The 16,320-nt window shown below is 38.8% G+C and overlaps 1 protein-coding gene across 2 annotated transcripts in view; it reads right to left on the bottom strand.

Annotated features, from left to right (window-relative positions):
- The window catches only part of plpp1a (phospholipid phosphatase 1a), a 19,364-nt gene extending 3,069 nt beyond the window's left edge, over positions 1 to 16,295 (bottom strand). The window contains exons 1-5 of one of the 2 annotated variants that reach the window (XM_020621110.1): positions 16,126 to 16,295; positions 12,323 to 12,943; positions 6,776 to 6,927; positions 2,617 to 2,897; positions 322 to 379 (exon numbers count right to left, since the gene is read on the bottom strand). In XM_020621110.1, the coding sequence (XP_020476766.1) occupies positions 322 to 379; positions 2,617 to 2,897; positions 6,776 to 6,927; positions 12,323 to 12,380 (549 nt within the window). In that variant the 5' untranslated portion in view covers positions 12,381 to 12,943; positions 16,126 to 16,295. Of the gene's footprint in view, positions 1 to 321; positions 380 to 2,616; positions 2,898 to 6,775; positions 6,928 to 8,659; positions 8,815 to 12,322; positions 12,944 to 16,125 lie in introns of both variants that reach the window. The other variant, XM_020621109.1, reaches the window with a different exon arrangement.
- Positions 16,296 to 16,320: the final 25 nt, after the last annotated feature.

The following is a 16,320-nucleotide window of genomic DNA, read 5'->3' as shown; positions in this document are numbered from 1 at the left end:
TTTCTTATCTGTCTGTTAAATAAAATGCTATAGCCAAGCTAAGCTAAACAGCTGCTGGCTGTAGCTCTATATTTAAAGGACAAATGTAAGAGTACGATCAATCTTCTCATCTTATTCTCAGCAAGAAAGTCAATAAGCTGGAGATATTTTCTAAAATGCTTGACATGGCAACATAACATTACAATAAATTCATCTTTAAAAATATATTTACAGCGCTTAAAAAGTCATATAAAGGTCCAGAATGTTCTTGCCTTTGGACCCAGTGTTCAGGTGAATACTGATAAAACTGTATATCAATAGGTAAGTGGTCTGAATACTTACTGCCAGGAACAGCATGCAGTACATAGAGAAAGAGGAGTGGCCGGAGTAGAAGGATAATCTGCAGTGGAAAGACAAGAGCATCACATGACTTTGCTGTCCCCATTTGCTTCAAACAAAAGCCAGTAGGAAACTCTGACATGTCTTGTTGTATTCCTACATAATTTATCATTATACATCTATTAGTCAGCACTGCACACTGGCCACATCCATGCCTGGGGTTCACCGACTGTTGCTGTGTAGATCCACACACAAAAAGTCAATAACACTTGTTTAGAGCCATGCTAGCAATGTAATAATACGGCTGGACTCTATACCTCCTCTGTGGCATCAGGTTTAAACTGCCAGGGAGCGCTCCACAGTCTATATTCATGTTATGTATACCCATCTTACAAAATAAATAGTTACAAAAAAACTAATACATTTTATTAAGCACTCAACGTGTCAGGAGACAGAGCATCTTTATGTTTTAAATGAAAACACACACACAACTCTCTCATGGAGGTTAAACTGAGGAGGAATCACATTACTGTAAGAGGACCCGGAGGAGCCAGCCCGACCTGCTCCCTCCTCTTCCACTGAGCTTATTAGCTCTATTAGTGACTAGCAGACTAGTGCAAACATACACAGGAGCTAGAATACATCATTTGAGCCTTGGTTATATCAGTGCATTGAATCACCTGATCCTTCTTTTGACTTGCCAATAAATGTTTCATTAAGTTACATTTCCGAGTAATAACGGAGCTCATGGAAATTTTATTGATCGTGCACCACACCCTGTAAATGTATAGCACAGACGGGTGAGTGGGCAAATGTCCGCTCAGCTCTTAGAAGCTCAGGGAAACTGTTCATGGGGGTGAAGAAAAACACAACACTCTCAATCTAAAAATAGAAAAACTTAACCTTTACTCCAATTTCTTTTGAACTGCTAAAAGGTCTAGTGAGACTCAAAACAAACTGATATAAGCCGCTCGCTCTTCCCATCACTTCCTGCTTCTTAGCCAGAACGTAAACTATGGATGCCTGGTTACAACAAACTGTACAAAATGCAGCCTCCAGTCTGAAGCTAGTCTTAGCTGACTGACGAGTAAATGTGGCAATCCAGTAGAACACTGGCTGCTGCCAATATGATTCAAGATTTCAAGATTCAAATTCACCATTTATGCATAACCACACAGTCCAGGCATATAGGAATTCTTGTGCAGAAAAACATCTTTCATTTCGTTCATTAGGTGGAGGATGGGGCTAATTTACATGCCGTACTTTGACAACACAGGGTAGAGAAGTTGGAATAACAATAGAAGTGCTGTAGGCAACAAACCGTCATGGGTGGGTGGGTCATGACAACCTGTCCCATTTTTTGATTGATTAAACGATAAAATCTTAGTTAATGCACCTTAAGTTAAGCAGAATAGCAAAGAGCACAAAGTTCCTTGTAGTCCATAATAAAGCGTTAACATGGATACAGTTGGCAGAGGTGATGCCACTATTTAGGCCTCTGCTTCTATAATTACAGCTGCTCTCGGTGGGTGTTACTACGTCAGAATTAGAAGTGGATATCCTCTCCTCCCAGTACTTCCTTCTGCTCTGAGCTGATAAAGGATAGGGACCTGAATCAAAACAAGCTTTACATTCCTGGGATATTACTTGATTCTTGTATCTCTGCTGTGGTGAGCTGGAAATCATATCATCTGTGTACACACAGCAAGTTTGTCAGTTCATGGTAGGTAATTCTGTTCACAAATCTTATGGCTCACTTATGAAAAGTGGGATCCCCTTCATAAAGGGAGGATTTGTGGCAGTACTATTAATGTAATCTTTATGTACCTAATGAAATAACCGGTTACTGAGATTGTTTTTCTTGAACCTGTTTGTTGTGCTCAGAAGCAATCATGCATGCAAAGCCCAGTGGAATCTTGAGTACTTCATCTCAAAATATTGGGCAGATTCTAAATCAAAGGAAACACATTATAGGATCTTCAGTGAAACATTTACCCTTTTCACTCACACCGTGAGCATGTTACAAAGCAATGGAGAGCACAGAGCTAATAATTCATTTAACAATTTTTGTCCATAAAAATCCAAGAATTTTCCCCAACCTCCGGTGATCTATTCTTATTTGACAAAGAAAACCCAAAGATATTCAGATAAATATATGAAAAGCATCAAATCCTCACATTTAAGCTTGCTGCTGGCTTTTTTTTGCTATTAACTAATGAGTTAAATCATTTTAGCTCCACATCCATCCATCCATTTCCAAATATTATATATAAGAGAAAGAGATTAAATAAAACCCACCTGGCCTCATTGACTTTTGTTGGATCTCCAGCGCAGGTGAAATCCTCGATATAAGCCCCAGAGGAACAGTTGAGAAGTGTCCAATCAGGTTTGCAAACTGTCAGAAAGTGTGGCCTGAGTCGGCCAATAGAATACTTGGCTATGTCGGTCAAAGACTGGCTCATCGCAGCCCCAAAGAGGAAGGTACCAATGGCTTTGTAAACACGGGCAAGGTAGCTGCCAAATGAGGAGTTGGATCGGACGCGCTTTAGATAAACTGAAAGGCACTCGCCCAAGATAATCTGTAAAGGAAGGGGAAGGGAGGAAAAGATAAGAGTCAGGATATTTGTACAGAAATAGATGTCAAATGAGAATTAAAAGATGTAACTGAATGAAATGTAGGAACATCAGAGGCAGCAATATTCCCTAATCCCATCATCAATAACTGGGGCTAAAATAGTAGGTTTGGTGTTACAAAGTTCACAAAGAAATCTTGTTTCTTTAACAGAGTATAAAGGAATGATCTGACCTCTTGGGAAATACTCATACTGCTTTATTGTCCTATCTGTAAATATGAAACTACTGCCAGGAAACAGTTCACTTATCTTAGCATAAAGGCTACAGCCGACCCGCCTCTGCTGAAGGGTAACAAAATGAGCCTATCAGCATCTTTTACAGTCCAGTTTTTGTACTTTTTTTTTTTTTTTTTTTTTAATCAATGAAGGTAAAATAATTTAATTACTAAGTTTTAGGGTGCAAGTGTGTAGATTATTTTGGAAAGAGCAAAGACAGATGTTTCCTTCTGTTTCCAGTCTTTATGATAAGAAAAGCTAACCATGTCCTGGGGGTATTACACAAAATTAGAATTAAGAAATCCAAGCTAACAAGACAAAGTGGGGCTAGACCTAGTCTACTATAGTGCCTTGCGAAAGTATTCGGCCCCCTTGAACTTTGCGACCTTTTGCCACATTTCAGGCTTCAAACATAAAGATATAAAACTGTAATTTTTTGTGAAGAATCAACAACAAGTGGGACACAATCATGAAGTGGAACGAAATGTATTGGATATTTCAAACGTTTTTTTAACAAATAAAAAACTGAAAAATCGGGCGTGCAAAATTATTCAGCCCCTTTACTTTCAGTGCAGCAAACTCTCTCCAGAAGTTCAGTGAGGATCTCTGAATGATCCAATGTTGACCTAAAGTACTAATGATGATAAATAGAATCCACCTGTGTGTAATCAAGTCTCCGTATAAATGCACCTGCACTGTGATAGTCTCAGAGGTCCGTTTAAAGCGCAGAGAGCATCATGAAGAACAAGGAACACACCAGGCAGGTCCGAGATACTGTTGTGGAGAAGTTTAAAGCCGGATTTGGATACAAAAAGATTTCCCAAGCTTTAAACATCCCAAGGAGCACTGTGCAAGCGATAATATTGAAATGGAAGGAGTATCAGACCACTGCAAATCTACCAAGACCTGGCCGTCCCTCTAAACTTTCAGCTCATACAAGGAGAAGACTGATCAGAGATGCAGCCAAGAGGCCCATGATCACTCTGGATGAACTGCAGAGATCTACAGCTGAGGTGGGAGACTCTGTCCATAGGACAACAATCAGTCGTATACTGCACAAATCTGGCCTTTATGGAAGAGTGGCAAGAAGAAAGCCATTTCTTAAAGATATCCATAAAAAGTGTCGTTTAAAGTTTGCCACAAGCCACCTGGGAGACACACCAAACATGTGGAAGAAGGTGCTCTGGTCAGATGAAACCAAAATTGAACTTTTTGGCAACAATGCAAAACGTTATGTTTGGCGTAAAAGCAACACAGCTCATCACCCTGAACACACCATCCCCACTGTCAAACATGGTGGTGGCAGCATCATGGTTTGGGCCTGGTTTTCTTCAGCAGGGACAGGGGAGATGGTTAAAATTGATGGGGAGATGGATGGAGCCAAATACAGGACCATTTTGGAAGGAAACCTGATGGAGTCTGCAAACGACCTGAGACTGGGACGGAGATTTGTCTTCCAACAAGACAATGATCCAAAACCTAAAGCAAAATCTACAATGGAATGGTTCAAAACTAAACATATCCAGGTGTTAGAATGGCCAAGTCAAAGTCTAGACCTGAATCCAATCGAGAATCTGTGGAAAGAACTGAAAACTGCTGTTCACAAATGCTCTCCATCCAACCTCACTGAGCTCGAGCTGTTTTGCAAGGAGGAATGGGCAAAAATTTCAGTCTCTCGATGTGCAAAACTGATAGAGACATACCCCAAGCGACTTACAGCTGTAATCGCAGCAAAAGGTGGCGCTACAAAGTATTAACTTAAGGGGGCTGAATAATTTTGCACGCCCAATTTTTCAGTTTTTTATTTGTTAAAAACGTTTGAAATATCCAATAAATTTCGTCCACTTCATGATTGTGTCCCACTTGTTGTTGATTCTTCACAAAAAATTACAGTTTTATATCTTTATGTTTGAAGCCTGAAATGTGGCAAAAGGTCGCAAAGTTCAAGGGGGCCGAATACTTTCACAAGGCACTGTATGTGCATCCTGGCTTAATGTGTTTCACAATGTTGAGGTGTGGCCAAGTCAGGCCAGGTCTAAGTAATTTGGATAAATATGCACTTCACTGCTTTCTTCAACAGACCACGAGGTCGATAACAGATTCACTGATGCCGACATATAAGCTGTGTTTTATTTGTCAACATTACTATGTCTGAAATGGTGTCAACTGTGGTTCACTGGGCAGAGTGGTCGTCTCCCAACTGGAGGGTTGGAGGTTCAAATCTTGGTGCCTGCAGTCCACAGGCTGAAGTGTCCTTGGGCAAGACACTGAACCCCCAAGTTGCCCCTGACGGTTAGAGCCATTGGTATGAGTTGGTGCCGGTTCTATACAAATTCCTTGCGTGTAACACACTTGGCCAAATAAAGGTGATTATCCTTATTTAACAGGATACTTGAGTGAATCATCATTACAGAAAAAGAGAGAACAAACGTGGCAGGTGGTAACGGACCAACTGAATGCATCATGTCACCTAAAATATACATTTTCTAACCACTGTCTTTAGCTGAAATTATATGTTTATCTAGAAATATACCATGAAGATGAATTACAACCACTAATCCAAAACCTTTTGTGGAATGACCCAAATGAGCTACAGTATATGTGTGTGTGTGTAATTTTCATGAACGCTATCACATTTTACAGATTAACTGTAAAACAATTCATTGGATTCTGATCAGAGTGACTGCTGACAGAACAAATAAGGAACCAGGATTAATCAAGCCTGGCTGTTAAGCCATGTTCAGATAGGACGCAGTGGGCACGCCATCCCTGCACTGAAGTAAAAGCAAAGTTTAACTTGGGCGCAGCACTCTGTGACAACACCTCGACACGTCCAATTGCAGAGAACCTGACAAACCACAAATTGACCAAATTGGCATTACCTCCAAGTTGCCACCCCACTGTACCATACAGACATAGTAATGCTGACAATATCACGACAGTAGGATGATGTCCACTTAAAATACTAAACATACAGTATAATATTAGATCCAAACATTTCAGTTAAATCATGCCTATTATCGGGGTTCAGAGTAAACATCTTTGTATTTACTATTGTGTTCATAGTGATGTGAAATGTGTCAGAAGAATGGCTCAAGAATTCCACTTGCATAAAATGTGGTTTTGGTGCATGTCATTACGTTTGTTTCCCATGTTGGCTTTTCAGCCGTTTTGTTCACAAACCCTACAGTCTTGAGTAAATGTATATGTTCCGCTTTTTGTTCACTGAATGGACAGAGACTCTTTTGGGGCATCAGCAGCTGGCTGAAGTTCCCACTACCCTTCTTGTAAAGGCTTTCACATCTGTATTAGTGTTTCTTTTGCAAAGTACTGCAGCAGCTGCAGATTGATTTAGTGCTGTTAGTGTCACAGTAAAGCCTCTGGTCGCATTTCTGCTTCATCTTTAAATGTTAATGTTTTGGAAACATTTTTACCACATGCAGTAAGTAATCTAACTAATGGTAATGACTGGTTACGCAAGCAATTAAAACCACACATACTTTATAATGAATGGCAATGTCCATGGTATAAGAGATAAGACAAGGGTGTACAAGTGGACCAAGAAAGATATAAGAAGCACCAAGGTGAAACCAAACAGATGCACTTACAGTGATTATTGTGATGGGAATCATAACAGCTCCTAGCAATGGATAGGAAATGGTGTCTTCTTTAACAGGATACTTGAGTGAATCATCATTACAGAAAAAGCCTCGGCGGAAAGGTCTGTGTTGTACATTGAGTATTACAAACGGAATTCCAGCTAACGGAGAAGCAGTGAGGGAAAAAAACAAGGAAAACATATTGGTTACAAGATGTCACTGGGGCCCACTCTACCCATGATGCAGCAGTGTGTGCAGGTGAGAGCAGCAGGTGAAAGCCATGTGAGGTTCCTCTGGAAGCAGCAGGATCCTTGCCAGCTTTCAGGAACATCAGGGTGCAAATAATGTTTAAAGGGTGGGCATAGCAACAAGACAGCGGATGTTAACAGAAAAACCTGAGAGCATAAAAATGTCATTTCTAAGCAGGTTATGGAGCATCCAGAGAAGAGAGCTCCTTCTTCTTTCTTTCTGAAGCTGTGATAGGTGCAGGAGGCATGTTTTAATTAGGGATCGTAATCCTAGATTTAATTCTCACTAATAAATACACAGCGGGCTGAAGCTGGCGCCGTGCAAAAAGAAACCATAGGTACCCCCTTCACACTTACTGTTAATGACTGAACCATCCTCTCAAAGTGGAACCTATTGTTTCTTCTACGCACTACTTAACCTGTTCCTAAAACTGACTAACCACTTCTGTTTGAAAGACCCACATCCTCCTCTGACAGACAGTGAAGTAAGATAATGAAGTAAGTAAAACTCACAATTCATTTAAGGCAGAAATGTTAGAAATGGAAATGATTAGTCATGAAACACAAAGACCGCAAGATGGAAGAGATAAGTCACCGACACCACATAGAAATAACACACACAAGCAAAGTGCACACACCATCAGCAACCCTTTCTGCCTTTGTCATTCTCTCAAAACAAACTGCTCCATTCCAGAACAGCAGTGCTGCCATTTAAAGGAAGCAGGCTTCATATCTGTTGTACTAATTAACAGCCAAAGTTCACCTACTAGAGTGAACATTGAAAACATGATGATTAAATTAAGAGCAAAAAAGCTCAGCTGTAACTACCGTTATACTTTTTATTTAATAGTACATAGTGTACAAGCAGTAGCTGGGTTAAACTCTGGTCCTTTCTTTGACAGAGTGTGTGCGTTTGGCTGAGGTTTAGTATTGGACTGTTAAACCAGAGGTTTAGTATTGGATTGTTAATTGAAAATAAATGTTAGCAAAATGAACGCTGACCTACAGGATGATTAAAATCACTTTAAACAGTCATTTTTTGCACAAAGCTTTCTAAATCCTGCAGCAGTAGATGGAGACATCAGTAAAAGGAGGATAGTTTTTGTGTTTAATTTTGTATTAAATGTTTTTAAGCGGGCATCATCCTTTGCCTTAGTCTTTTTGTACACAACCTGAGGAGTCGGTGTTGGTCAACTGTAACAGTGATGTCACAAGGCTCACGGTGGAATAAGAAGCAGTAGCAGAACTAAATAAATGACACGAAACACATTTGGCTTCAGTAACTGGTGTGACACTTGGCAGATGCTGATCAAATTAAGTTAATTGTAATATCTAATAGGAAGCTAGTTGTTCTCAACACGCCCTGAATCAGGCTCTGGAACTCTCTTCTGTAATGTACAGGCCTCTGTCAGCCCTAACAGACATGTCTCATGGCAGACTCACTATAGCAGAGAAACCACAACAAGCTGGTAACCATAATAATGGTTGCATTCCATGTAGGTGTACCACCACACCTGTATACACAGGTACCCTGACACGCCCTGGTATGCTTTGACGTTACACCTGTGGTTGAACAAGTCAACATATTTTCCATGGGATCTGTCATGTGTCTGTTATCAACCTGCCTTGATTAAATCCTACTTACGCAGCTAATGGGCAGAGTGAAGCCCACAGTGTAGAGCACTGTGGAGGTGATTGTGCTCTGGTGGAAAGGGTAGTTGATGCTGTCGTCATTACAGAAAAAGCCCCTCTGGTAGGGGCGGATCTTACCCAGGTTAAAGACTGCCAGAGGCAGCCCTCCTGTGGATGGAGAGACCAGGATGGGTTACCACTGGAAGAGGTCAGAGGTATAACAACAAAAAAACACAAGGATGGCAGAGAAATGGAAGGTGCCAAAGAAAAAGGTTGAGGACTCTTTATTTTTCCAGTTGTAAGCGAATTTGATGAAAGCTAGATGATGGTGCTCATCAGCTCAAACTACAAAACATGCACCAAACTACATTTACATTAATTATATCTCTGTTATAGAAATGAGAGACCCCAACCTTTTTAAGAGTCCAGATAGAAGATAAGGCTGGCTTAACCTAAGGAAAAGAAGAAAACCAACAATGTGTTCATCCATCCTCATGTTTCACCTCTCAGCCATAAGGCCACTGGTTCATACTGGTCACAAATACACACCTTCTTTTTTTATTTACTAAAACAGTTGGAGACTAGTTTTCAGTAAATATTTCTCACGGCAGACTTGCAGTGCATGTGTTGAGGACCATTTTCAGCTACAGATTCATTTGAATTTGGTTAGCAAGTATTTACAGTGGCAGGTGGCATCGACTGAATACAACGCCCATGTTCACCTAATGAAAGAACCTGTCACTCAGTGCGATGGTGTCGCCCATTTATGTGTTAACGGAGGCCTATGGCAGAGACAAACAGGCTGCATCAGGTTTTACCAACACAAACAGTACTTATTTGTTGGATGATTTAATTGTTGGTTTTGGTCTTTTCTTAAGATTTGCTCCAAAAACAGACAGATGTTGTTCAACTTAACCTTTCATTTGTAGCCTCAGATAACGTGCATTACTGAACTCCGATACAACACAAAACGATGTATGACATAGTAAAACACTTGGCAGCAGTAACGTCAATATTTAAAAATAAGTACATAAATAAAATGAAATAAAATGAAAAATCAGTGGCTTGTTTTTCTGCAGGGAGGATTGAGAAGTCACACTGGTATGAAAGGAGCTATGAACATAGCTAAGCCCTACAGATAAAATACCATAAAGATAACATGTTATTCTAATTGGATATTGAGTCCAAAGTCTGAGTGTAATGCTGTCATCTCTCTGGCTGACTGGCCAGTTTAGCCCATTGCATAGTAGAGAAAAGACACAGTTATTCACCCATTCAAGCACAAAGTGAGGGTCTGTTACTGAACTGTAATGCACAACATCAATTCATGTCCACAAATGGCAGAGAGAACACATCATTACATGAAGATACACTTTCACCCACAAATGCTTGGGGACTGTGCATGAACTACTTTCTAATTCTGTCTGGTATTTCTGTTCTATCTGCAGTGTTAACATGGTCAGCTGTGCCATCCTAATGTGACTGGTTACAACAGCTGGAAGTGCCTGTCTGGACAAGCACACAACAGCAGGACCCCCATGTTACTTACTAACCACGGTAAGGAGCAGTGTTGCGCTTTGTCTTCTCGTCTATACAACTAAAGAGTTTCTCAACACAAACACAAAAAGAAACGTGGATATTTTAACATAACTAATTTTACTTCATCTCATATTAGCAGCCTTCTCAGTAACTGTATTAACAACCAAATGATATCAGCTGTGGGAGCAAACCAGGACAAATATACCCACTCTGAGCACTGTGCACTTCAGAAAATAAATGTCTAGTAACATTCAGCTGGTGGAAACAGCCCGGGTCTGGAGATGGACTCTGGCAGATGCTTGGTTATAACTGAATTGTCTGTGTCATCAGCAGATTAATCCAGTTTGCTTTTGCATCAGTCCATCATTCAAACAGCATTACTGAGGTTGTACAGACATACTGCCTCTCCCTGGATACATTCCCCTGTAAGGCACTTACTAAATTAAGCAAAATAAAATAAATCTGAAGCTCTGCAAGTTTAGCAAAAGGTTAAAGACTGCCCATACGGTTATGTCACTTGGATGTTTGAGTTTCACTGAGTAGAATGATGTATGTTTCTCTGGAGTCGCCTTAAATCTCAGTTTAAAACCATCTTGGAGGCTCATCTTGTTCTAATGTCAAAGCATTAAGACTATAGCGCAGGGGCACTGTTACTGAGATCTATACCACTTATCCAATATGACCACAATAATAAACATTTGCAATTTTACCAATACCTGAAACACTGTAAGCTTCATGCATTTGGATGATATGGCAGGGCTTTAGATTGCATTCGTTGTACATGTGGACTTAATCAGGTACTTAGGCAGTGTTTACTCTAGACTGACCAAGGTAAACAATAGCTTTATGAGCCATGGCTCAAATGATTTGGAATCTGATTTAAAAGACACAAAAGTCACAGAGATAATGTCTGTGCCTGTGCAACAAAACTGAAACAGTGCTGCCCTGTGCGCACCTACACAATGATTCATATATTCACATTTAAAGGCTTTAAAAGTGGGTGAGACAAATTACCACAGATTAAATTTGAAGGGTTCCCACATTTCAAACTGCAATTTAGATTTACTGACTCATATTTTAATTAGCAGCCCTGGAATTTCCCTGTCTTTAGGAAGAGAAACCAGACAAGTGGGTTTAAAAGACAGTATGATGGGCAGCTGTGCCATTTATAATGATATTTCTAAACAACAATTCTGAATTTGATGTAAGAAATGGCATGTTTATTTAACGAGAAGTGCAGTTTATGATCAGGCATGGGTAAAATTTAATTATCAATATTTGAGTGAACGTCAACCTGCAATTAAAAAAAATCTTTTTAAGCAAAAATGTCAAATATTTGCTGTTTCTAAGATGAGGATTTGACATTTTCTTTGTAACACATAACAGACTAGTGAATCTCTTTGGATTTTGGAGTGTTGCTGAGACAAACTGGGATGGATTCTTTAAAAATCATCTCTTACATTTTATTAGCCAAACAACTGATTAGTTAGTTTTGACACTAATCAACTGATTAATAATAGGCAGTGGCAGCACTTCATGTTTTAAACCTTTTTATAGAAGTCAGTTTACAGACAACCTATTTATAAGTGTAAACTTTCACTATTTGAGTAAATGAAATACAAGTCAGTGAGTCAGAAAACATAAGACAACTAACTTTCAACCAAGAAAATCAGGAAGTACTACAGTATAATTGATATAACACTGATAATTGGAATTACTGCAGTGGTACAGTGGATTTAATGCATTATTATAAATTGCTGCACTCTACAAAACAGCGTCATATTAACCAGTGGATGGAGCATCTGCAACTAACGAAAACACTTTGGATACCAATTTGCATAAAATGAAAACAACGAACACATTATTCTTGATTGTAGTTAGAAATTACAATATAGCCTAAGCAAACCTTTAGCTATACAGATATCACAAGTGACATAACATGTTGTTTGATTAGAGATTAAAATAATGTCAAAGTCTTCCCACTGGAGGGTTATTAACATTCACCACTCCCTTCAAATGGTGGCAAGCTGCTAAATATCCGAACAGGGGGATTGATCAGATCACAAATAGGCTTATATCAATAACAGCACCAAATAAACATGCAAACGAAGTCAGTGAAAGCCATTTAAACACATACCTAGAATCAGACAGGCTATGTCCAACAGGACAAAGGGGATTCCTCTGGTCTCGAACATGTTTGCTCCTGACTGTATGTGCGTCGAGTCCCTGGTTTGTTGTGCGTCCCCTCCTGTAATAAACACCAGGGGGATGCTCCTCCTTGAGACGTCGCTGCTGCCGTTTCCGATCGAGTGAGAGAAACAGCAAATAATAGAAGAACACAATGTAAGAAACGTCGACGCCCTCAGAAGAACAAACTGCTCGGGCCGCAGCAAAGCAAGTTATTAGGAGGAGAAACGCGTCGTCCTGCTGTTGTAGCTGGATGGCGAACTGCAGCACAGTCGACTGCTCATCTCTGCCATTATGGTGACTGTAAAGCGGTTTTGAGGTTTTTAAAGAACGCTAACACCCACTCTCACGGACAGCAGTTCATGTGCACTGACACCTGTCCGGTGCCGATGTTTGTAGCCGTTGGCACACGAACACTTCGAGCACTTCGACGGATCCGAAAAGCTCCGACAGCGCCCGGAGCGACTGGCCTGCTGCTGCTTTCAAGTGCCAGTGGAGTATCGGACATATCAGTATCAGCCTCATTTGTAGCTTCGCCAGTAACTGATCAGTGATTCCTCCGCCACCACCCCTGAAAGAAAAGTGAAAACCTTATTTGTTTACACTGAAGTTAACCAACAACTCATAGGTTTCAGAAATCAGCAGCCCAGTTTTAAACAGTCTTTAGTTGTTTAAGAGTAACACAGGACATGTAAGCTATAGTGATTTTTACAGTATATGGAAAGTAACCAAGTCCATTTACCCAATAACAACTTTGAGGTATTTGTAGTATTTTAGTTTTTTACTGCTTCTTACTACGACTTCACTACATTTCAGATGCAACTATTTTACTTTTTACTACATATATTTAAGTTATGTTTCAGGTTTAGATGAATAAAACAAAATATAGTACAACCATAAGACTTTACTGATCATAGATGAGATATTCACACGATACCCAGCAATATATAAAATACTTAAAATTAAGTATAGGCAATAGGGTAACTAACATTAGCCCCACCTTTATTAACTGCGACATTAAATATGATGAACACAACAATGCAGCAATCACTATAATCTAAAAGTATAATATATATTATGATATTCTGCACTCTGCATAATGACTACCTTTACTTTTAGTACTTTAAGTATTTCACAGTGGTGGAAGAAGTACTCAGATTGTTTGCTTATTTAACAGTAGCATACAGTGTAAAAATACTCTGTTACAAGTAGGTCCTGCATTCAAATCGTTACATATGTAAAAGTGCAAAAGTATTAGGATCAAAATATAAAGTACGAAAAGTAAAAGGGAAAAGTAGGTAAACAAGTAAATTACCTTAGATACCAGCTTGCAGAATGAGACCCCATTTCTCAATTATTACAGCACCTAACTGAAGTAAAAATAAGCTCCCAAATGTGCATCTTGTATATTTCAAAGTATTTATAAGATGTAAATGTTTAAATCAGAGCCATTTTTCTTTTCAAATATGTCATAGTGACTGTTTAACATCTGGAAACTCCATGATAGACATTAGATATAATCTATTGAAATTGCCTGCACAGGAAACATTCATCAACCAGGGGATTACAAAAAGTCACCCCAGAGTCCAACAGAAAACTGGGCTAAAGTGAAACATACAGATAAAAAAAAGTTTTATACTTTATATAAATTCATCGAACAATGTAATGTTTGCCCCATTAGTCAATGTATATTAATCTCAGTATTTGATTATTGAGACAGCCCCATGGTACATATGCTTTAGGAACAGAGAGGAAACAAATATGGGATCAGAGGAATGGTTCTGAAATGGATTAGAAGTTATTTGACACAGAGGCGTCAATTTGTGAAGTTGGGTGAATACCAATCGAGTGAGCTGGATATTGTGTGTGGAGTGCCTCAGGGTTCTGTTTTGGGACCTAAATTATTTATATTATACATTAATGATATATGCAATGTTTCTGATTTAGTGAAAGTGGTTTTGTTTGCTGATGACACTACCATTTGGGCATCGGGTGAAAACCTACAGCAACTCTCTGGATGGGTTTCACAGGAACTTGAGAAGATAAAGAAATGGTGTGACAGTAATATAGTATCTCTGAATTTGGATAAAACTAAATTTATGGTATTTGGGAATCGTAGACTAGATAATGAACTTCAATTGAAAATTGGGGGAGCTAATATAGAACGAGTATATGAAATTAAATTTCTAGGTGTCATAGTTGATGACAAATTCTCCTGGAAATCTCATATCAGATATGTTCAGCACAAAATAGCAAAAAATATATCGATATTGGCAAGGGTTAGATATATTTTGGATGGGAAAGCACTACGCATTTTGTATTCTTCATTGATTTTACCATACTTGGAGTATGGCGTTGAAAACTGGGGAAATACATACAAAAGCTCACTTCAACCATTGTATATATTACAAAAAAGAGCGATAAGAATTGTGCATAAGATGGGGTATAGGGATCACACCAATGGAGCTTTCATACAGTCTAAATTGTTAAAATTTTTTGATTTAGTGGGATATAAGACTGCTGTGTTTATGTATAAAGCCAGGAACAATTTATTACCTGGTGGAATTCAAAAACTATTTAATGAAAGGGAAGGGGGATATAATTTAAGGGGTCAGTTAAATTTAAAAGTGCATGCTACACGTGCAACCAAAAAATGATTTTGTATTTCCATAAGTGGGGTAAAACTATGGAATAATTTAAGTGTGGACATAAAAAACAGTAATAGAATTGACGAGTTCAAACGTAAATATAAAGGTATGTGTCAATCAAGATATATGCAAGAACAGGCTCAATGATTATATTTTGTAACAATTCTTTAGTATATCAATTGTGTGATTTAAGAATGTTAACACTGTTATATTCTTTTTTTAGTATAATGTGTGTGTGTGTGTAGAAGTGAATCATTTACTGCTTGCAAACCAATGATGGTAAGATGATGTCATGGGGTAGGACTGGATAAGTCTGACTTCTTCCTACTCCATTCAAGCATGTACTAGGTATAATCAAATTGATATTGGATTGTGTGTAAAAATGGGTGTTGTTATATCAACTGTTTTATATGCTTGAAAGAATAAATCAAATCAAATCAAATCAAATCAAAGTACTTCAACAATAATCACAGCATTGTAATTAGTTGACTGGCCCCATCTAATGGTCTGGAAGTTAAATTACACCAATAACATATTAAAACAATTCTTGAAATTGTGATGCAAACCAAGAAATAATAGTTCACATCCTTCACATAGCTCCTCTGTGTATTTTGTTTGAATATTACAATCTTTACACATTCACCTGTAGCCTAATCTATTTACAAGAATAATCAAATTTCCACAAGCAGACAAACATGAAAATGAACTATGTTGGAAACAAACATTTAGATAGTCACAACTTCTGGACTTTTCATTGAGGGACAAGAAGTAGCCTAGATGTATTTATCATGAGGTAAGCCTACCATACCCAATACAAATTGTTATTAATACTGTCAATACTATTTTAAAAATTCTGCTATAACTCTCTAAAAGGAACAGCTATCATTACTTTCAGATAATAATATACACTGTAGATGCAGTAAGATATATAAATGGTTCCTATGAGTGATTTTTCTTCTTGTGTGGAACCACAATTAATGTAATGCTCATTTAGTCGCAGGTTGTGTCCCTGGTGTATTAGCTAGCATACAGGTCCCAGAAGTAGACCTAACCGTCGGCTTCTCTAAAAGTTAATAATTCTGCAGTGTCGTGTAAACACGCTTACCGCTAATGGGATGATTCCTCTACACGTACGGATAAAACACATCTCGCCCGTTACATTAAAAAAACATTTATAGCCCATTTGATTTCCCATCCGGTTTATCCTCGAGCCGCCATCTTTGTTTTGATACACACCTGAGTCTTATTTAGCGCCACAAGTGGAGCTATGCGTGTTGCATTGTGGGTGATGTATGCGCCC

Source organism: Monopterus albus, unplaced genomic scaffold (genome assembly GCF_001952655.1).
Source record: "Monopterus albus unplaced genomic scaffold, M_albus_1.0 scaffold253.1, whole genome shotgun sequence".
In the NCBI taxonomy this organism is placed as follows: Eukaryota; Metazoa; Chordata; class Actinopteri; order Synbranchiformes; family Synbranchidae; genus Monopterus; species Monopterus albus.
This window is presented reverse-complemented; position numbering and strand designations above follow the sequence as displayed.